The 7,160-nt window shown below is 37.9% G+C and overlaps 2 protein-coding genes across 2 annotated transcripts; one reads left to right on the top strand and one right to left on the bottom strand.

The window, feature by feature from the left end:
• The first annotated feature begins 387 nt into the window (after window positions 1-387).
• On the top strand, window positions 388-2,902 carry LOC135620320 (large ribosomal subunit protein eL19y-like). Its single transcript, XM_065123200.1, has 5 exons — window positions 388-553; window positions 1,487-1,609; window positions 1,677-1,990; window positions 2,531-2,571; window positions 2,657-2,902. The coding sequence occupies exons 1-5, from the start codon at window positions 442-444 to the stop codon at window positions 2,679-2,681; spliced, it is 615 nt and encodes a 204-aa protein (XP_064979272.1). The 5' UTR covers window positions 388-441; the 3' UTR covers window positions 2,682-2,902.
• A 1,346-nt stretch (window positions 2,903-4,248) lies between these two features.
• On the bottom strand, window positions 4,249-6,353 carry LOC103995578 (large ribosomal subunit protein eL22z). Its single transcript, XM_009416191.3, has 2 exons — window positions 6,030-6,353; window positions 4,249-4,535 (listed from the first exon to the last, which is right to left on the bottom strand). Exons 1-2 carry the CDS (start codon window positions 6,269-6,271, stop codon window positions 4,391-4,393), a joined length of 387 nt encoding a protein of 128 aa, XP_009414466.2. The 5' UTR covers window positions 6,272-6,353; the 3' UTR covers window positions 4,249-4,390.
• Between the last annotated feature and the right edge of the window lie 807 nt (window positions 6,354-7,160).

The following is a 7,160-nucleotide window of genomic DNA, read 5'->3' as shown; positions in this document are numbered from 1 at the left end:
GAATGTGTATAAAATATCTAAAAGGTTCAATGTGGAAACAAATATTTGATACAGATCTTATGTGATTGGGTGATTAATAAAAAATATCAATAAAGATTTTGGTAGAACTTAACTATATATATATATATATATATATATATATATATATAATATCTTAATGGTGATAAGAGGTCCATATTGAACCGTTGAAACTTACGATTGTATTGTTATACAAGTAAATCCTAAATTTATTCTTTTACTGAAAAAACAAATCTAATTTAGGGCTCTATGCAGCTCGAGCTCGGCCCGATCACGGTACAGTGGGCCGTAGATCGGCCCATCTGTCTAAGACATTGCTCTCGAGAAACCCTAGAGCAAATAGCTTACAAATGATCCATCTGTCGCTACGTGCGGCCGCCTCTCGTTCTGTCTCGCAACGACCAAGGGCAGAAGAGACGAGCGATGGTGTCGCTGAAGCTCCAGAAGAGGCTCGCCGGAAGCGTCCTCAAATGCGGGAGGGGCAAGGTCTGGCTCGACCCCAATGAGGTCAACGAGATCTCCATGGCGAACTCTCGTGAGAAGCTTTTCTCCTTATCGATCCCTCGCTGTTGTTGTCCTCTCACCGTCTTTCCGATCGATTCGGCGCTTGTACTTGAATCCCAAGCCCTTCTTTGTTGGTTTCGTTTGTAGATAGAAATCGGTAAAATTTTCTTTTCTTCGTTATAACCGCTGCCGATATCTGTTAATATGCTAAAATCAACGCTTGATAAGGTATTTTTGATTTAAAGGTCGGCTTTTGGATATGTTCCTAATTATATTACATGAAAACTCGTGTCTATGTTAGTTCTTGTGTGTAGTGTTTTCGATGTGTTCATATCATACTCACTCTGTACTCTCGAACAGAAGTTTCAAGATTTCTTTGTGCACCAACAGGCTAAGCTACAGGTTCCTACTCCAGAATCACCTCGTTCATGTTTTATGAATGCATAATATGATCGAACAAAAGAAAGACCAGGAGGAGATTGCTAAGGCCTTGGGCCAAAGAGAATTACCTTTTCTTCTCAAAAGCACTGTATCAGTTGAACAGACTTCTGGTGCGATTGCCATTCATCTCCATTTGTAAGCTATTAGCTGACTGATGCCGCTATTGATTGCATCAGTATGAGAACATGACAGACAGGAATAGGCTAGTGGTTGGGGAAAGTGAATTATGGCAGGGCATAGGACCGTTTGGGGATCGAGTTAGTGGTTATATGAGTAGGGAACATATGTAATACAAGAGATTAACATGGACCACTATGGGAAGAACATTGTAGCAGTTCTTCCCTGCACAAACATCATTGATTTTGGAAAGCAGAAAAAGACTCTGAGCACTACTTGCTAACGGCTTTTTGGTGATGAACTTTTTATAACTGTAGTTTGATCTTGACTGTTTTAGTAAGAACTTTGCTTTGGCAACAACTTTTCATGTTCATTTGCGATGGAGCATGATGGTTTTGTTATGCAGGCCAAAATATAAGAAAGCTTGTTAAGGATGGTTTTATCATCAGGAAGCCAACCAAGATTCATTCGCGATCTCGTGCAAGGAGGGCACTTGAAGCTAAGAGAAAAGGGCGACATTCTGGATATGGTAATAATTCTTTTATAAATTCTGTTCTTCTTTAGCCTTTCTTTGACCAATCTTATATGTATTGCAGGGAAGCGCAGGGGTACAAGAGAAGCTAGGCTTCCGACTAAGGTCCTTTGGATGCGTCGGATGCGAGTTCTTAGACGGTTGCTTAGGAAGTACCGTGAGTCGAAGAAGATTGACAAGCACATGTACCATGACATGTACATGAAAGTCAAAGGTAACGTTTTTAAGAACAAGAGGGTGCTGATGGAAAGTATTCATAAATCCAAAGCTGAAAAGGCAAGAGAGAAGACCTTATCTGATCAATTTGAAGCTAAACGTGCCAAGAGCAAGGCTAGCAGAGAAAGGAAGATTGCCAGGAGGGAGGAACGCCTGGCTCAGGTCCGATAATTTTTCAACATTGTTTTTCTGCAATGATTACGACGTGCAGTCATCAGAGTTTTTTGCACAATCATTTTCCCATTCGACTGTTTTGGTTGTTGAGAGTTCCTGATTCTTGTTTGGGTATATTCCACGTATTTTATGCTATATCCAACGCATTCTATGTTGCTACTCTTCTTTCCCGAGCATCTTTGATGATTATTTTATAGAAATATGTATTAGAAACCATCTTTAGCTGGATAAGGATAAGCATATTTTCTTTCAATAATAACTAGCAGTGATAAACTTGGTTTTTTTTCTTTTAATATTTCTTAAATTTTGAGGGAAAATGATTTCACCAATGAAGACTTGCTTTGTTTGTTTGGCCTGGGTTATAATATAAATGTCATTGCAAGCTTGATTTTGTCGATAGTAATTTTTTTTTTTTGTGTGTGGGAGAAAGCCATTCATCTTTGTTTATGAGGAGGAACTGGTTTCTGGTATCGTTTGGAATTGAATTCATAACAAATGAGTTATGTATTTTGTTTTGTTTGCAAACAGGGGCCTGGAGACCGAGTACCCCCTGCCGCCGCCCAATCCGAGTAGGAAATTCTCCTCAATTCACATTTTATAAAAGCTCTTTGAAGTTTTTCTATTCATAGAATAACAGTAAAATTTCTTATGCAGGGTTCGCAAGAAATCTAACAAGTAATGGATAACATGACTCCCGGGTCGCAATGGATCATTTCTTTCGTATGGGTTTTAGAGATGTTGCAAGACCTAGAAGCTCGCATTTATATCATTTCCGGATGTTTGTTATGTTTTTGTTTTGAAGGAGTTGGTGATCATGTATGCAAGTTTTTGATATTACCTTTTTTTTATTTATGATCTAGAAAGTCAAAATCTTTTTATAGAAATATTATCGTTACTTAATATCCTGCCTGCGGCGGTACGATCAATCATTAAGAGTGGCATTATTGCTTATTTGCATGATGAGCTCATTAGTGTGTATTATCGGTGCCGAGCCAAATCAGTGCTATTACCCTAACCGTTGTTAGATTCCGGCCCTTTCAAACTTCATATAGAGGCGTTAGTTATCTCTATATGACGTTTGAAAGAAATCAATTATTGCTCGAAATGTTTTTGGTTTCGCAAGCCTTATTTAGAAAAGAAATCCTTTACAAAGCAATTTGAGTCACCAAGTCGTCAAACTCATTTAGTTGTTCTTTTGTGCCCACCACCGCCAGGTATTGTTGCTATAAAACCTGCTTACATCTTAATATATTGTCGGACCTCACCTTGTAATGGGAAGGTTGTTGATCTTATAATAATCTTGTGATAAAAAGTTTTTAAGCTCTCAACTCAAAACTATTGATAAGTGATTTTGATCAAAGTACATAAGAATCAGGGTCAATGTTTCAGGTGTATCAATCCTGATTTTGATATACTATCATCCATCACCAACATTTAAGATAACTTCGATGAGATTTTAAATTCTTAAATCTTTAATAAGTAAATTAATATTTAACGTGTAAAATTTGTCAAATTAAACTTAGATGAGTCCAAATACATTAGTTTCAGATCAATGTTTTGGAAATGCAAAATATGTCTGTCGTGTATTTATTTTACCTACCTTCATTTTCCTTTTTATATCTTTTGGTAATGTTAGGCCAGAAAAAATATCAATAATTTAACAGCCAAATAGATAAACAATCAGCTTTTGAATTATAAATATATGTAAGTGATTATTAACATCTAGACAGCCTGGCTGATAATAATAACAAAAAAAGGGTTCACCGAGCAAAGATTCATTATTCGTAATTGGATCGAAAATGTCAGAAAACCGGGAAATGACATTTAAATAAACTATCGTTGTTTGCAGCAAACTTACCAGTGAAAGAATTAGCATCTTATTAACCAATCTATCAACATGATATGAAGAAACTAAAGTAAAGCGTAAATGGCAAGCCAATACCCGATCAAATTTGTTCTACTACTATAACCAAACAGCCGGTCCAACACAAGCTTCGATGTAAAAGTTCAAGTGTTCATAGTGAACATCAGCGTTCAAGATGAATTGTGAAAAAGAATTTTAAAATCAAATTGTAATACTCAACCAGAATGTTTTCTATCATGCAGTAATGTAATGAATGTTCCCCAATTTGGATATTGAAGTGTCTCACCTCGCAGAAAGAAGAATAATTATTGAGCTAAACGAGGAATAAGCATCACAAGGAAACCATCAAATTGTTTACTGCTAAATAAATAAGACCACCGAATAAGGGAGAAACCTTCTGAAATTGAAACGATAAAAGTAGAAAACGTGTTTGAACATAACAAACCACAACAGGAGAAACCTTCTAATTTATCATAAATTAACCAAACAAGGCAACAAAAAGGGATAATAAGGGCACACCATCATCACTCTTCCTCTTCTCCCTCGTTCTCAGCAATGTTGAAGTATCGAAGCTCGTAAACATTGCGATCTTTGTTAGAAGCAATCACTCGCAGCCAATCCCGCACATTGTGCTTCTTCAAGTACTTTTTTGTCAGGTACTTTAAGTACCTATGAAAAAATACACACTATATCATGATGATGGAAAACGAATATGGGATCTACAAAAATAGGTTTTGCAGTGCCATATCACATGCGCAATGAGCAACGCTTAACTATAAAATAAGGCAATAAATTATTTTTTAAATTAGCTTGATGATCTTGTCAAAACCTGTTGTTAATAACAGGTACGATAAACATATACAACATAAGAACTAGATTAATACACATGTAACCATCTTGACATATACCCACAAATTGGTGAAACCATTGATAAGACTCCATCATCAATGTAATAATTGATGATGTGTGATTGATGAAAAACAAAATAATAATCCATTTCAGTTAGCAAAACATATTCTACAATCATATATGTAACAGATGAAATCTATGAATTAACAAAAAAATAGTGAGAAAACACTTGAGAAAAAAGAAAAGTGCGTAAGAGCTACAGTGATCAGAACAGAAAGTTGTAAGACACAGAATTTTAAATTAGAATAGAGCTATAAGTGCATTTCAATTCCAAGTAAAAAACATAGCATATGGCATCCCTTCAATCTCACAGTACTAATTTACAAAAAAAGAACTTCACAAGTATTGGTTCTAAGTAGAAAGCGTTGAATGAAATATTAAGGGTCCGCAACTCAGTATCATCCAAATTTTGAAATCACAAAATGAATGAACAGGGCATGATAGCAATGCTGCCAAGTTTAAAAATCAGACTATGATAGAAGCTGAGAAAAGTTCAACTGTTGCTAAACTTAAGAAGCAAATCAAAGTGGAAAAAAGGGGGGTTCTGCTAGACCTCATAAAACCCATGATTCTGTCAGGCAACTATACTGACCCACCTAAGCTTCACGATACTGACCATAAGAACATCCATATGTTCTGCACAATAAAGCAATGACTAGTCGGCGAGTCAAAACATCTAATTCCTTTAACAAATACTACACATGTAGTGAAGTCAAAGCCATGTTAACTAAGTTACCAAGGGAGGCAATTAAGATTTTAAGACCACACTCCTCTTCTTTCAAGTGGTCCATCTCTAACAACTGGCTAAAACAATTAACTATCCTTTTTACATCGCCACCAACTTTCGAAAAACATCTTCCTCCATTCGCAAGAAGAACTAAAATATGTGCTGAAACACTGTTGAACGTGGATGTCATAAGGACGTCTATATCTAACAACACTTTAACCTATGCAGTATGGTAACAAAATAGCATCTAAAGTTATTAGCTGCAAGATTTCAAACAGGCAGGCACAAATGCAAACATCCAACACAATATGTCATAATAAACGCCATCTCAAGTCCCCTACAAGCTGTCGAAGACTATCTCCTACTTCTTGAATCGAGCACGAGAATATAAGCAACAGATATCGCAGCAACTAATCATGAAAAACCTCATGTGCACTAAATTACAACGCCATACCAAGAATCCATGATCCAGATAAGTGAATTAGAGCCAATAAAGAATATCCACCGGAAACGAGACAAGGTATTACCGCTTCGAGAAGGGACCCTCGGAGGTGACGGTGATCTTGCTCTTGTCGCGGGCGACGGTTACGGCGTCGCCGAGTGCGCCGGCCTTGCCGCCTGCCACCTTGATCCTCTCCTGGAGGAACTTCTCCAGGGAGGCGATGTCCATGATCTTGTCCTCCACCGGCTTCGCGCAATCGATGACGAAGGTGGAACCCTTCTTCTTCCCGCCCTTCGCGGCAGCCGCCGCTGCCCCACCGCGACTCATCCTCTCACCTGCCCCTGTAAAGCCGCCGCTTCCAAGACGAAGGTCTAAACAAACCAAAGGAGGGGCAACCAAGCTCCGATCCGAGAAGGCGTATTTAAACGCGAACCCGAAGAAACCCTAACTAAACATGTTAGGATGTCCCGCGGTTGAGAGAAAGGCTAAATGGAAACTCTCTCTCTCTCTCTCTCTCTCTCTATCTCTATATATATATATATATATACACACACACGCTTTTAGTTTGTTGTGTCGGCAAACAGTGCTTACCTCTTTCGAATGCTCACCGAAATCCAATTAGATAAACTCGTCCGGTGGTGGATCAGATGGATATTTTTATGTAGAACAATAATGTCTTAGTTCATCGAATCGATTATTTTATTTTTATTACAGTTATGTTGTGTTACTTATACGAGTGAGAATACCATCATTAGAGTTCAATTAGTTTAAATCCTCATCAACTTTAATTATTAGATTTATCACTCGGTTGAATTATTAAAGTTTCTAAATATCTATGTCTATTTATCTTAATGAAATTAGTTTTACTAATGGAAACACGAAAATAAAAGATAAAAAAAAAGAGAGACAATTTTATAATTTCGATAGTGGTGGACGGTGATACCGTTGGTGCCAACACCGATGCAATTCTCGAGCAACCCTTTCGTCGCTCTACATCGATGCTTCGTCATCGTAAAATCGAAGTTCGCTTCCTAAGCCATCGCGGAGATCTGTTACCTATCGAAGTAAGACTCGAAGATGCGAGTCCCCCTCGTCGGCACAGACACCATGCCCCCTCCTCACCGCTCATCTCCTTAACCACCATCACTCATTCACAACTCAGGAGAACGTCGTCGTTGCCCTCATTAACCTCTCCATCTTCGCCTCATGAGGCACT

Source organism: Musa acuminata, chromosome BXJ2-8 (assembly GCF_036884655.1).
Source record: "Musa acuminata AAA Group cultivar baxijiao chromosome BXJ2-8, Cavendish_Baxijiao_AAA, whole genome shotgun sequence".
NCBI classification, from domain to species: domain Eukaryota; kingdom Viridiplantae; phylum Streptophyta; class Magnoliopsida; order Zingiberales; family Musaceae; genus Musa; species Musa acuminata.
This window is presented reverse-complemented; position numbering and strand designations above follow the sequence as displayed.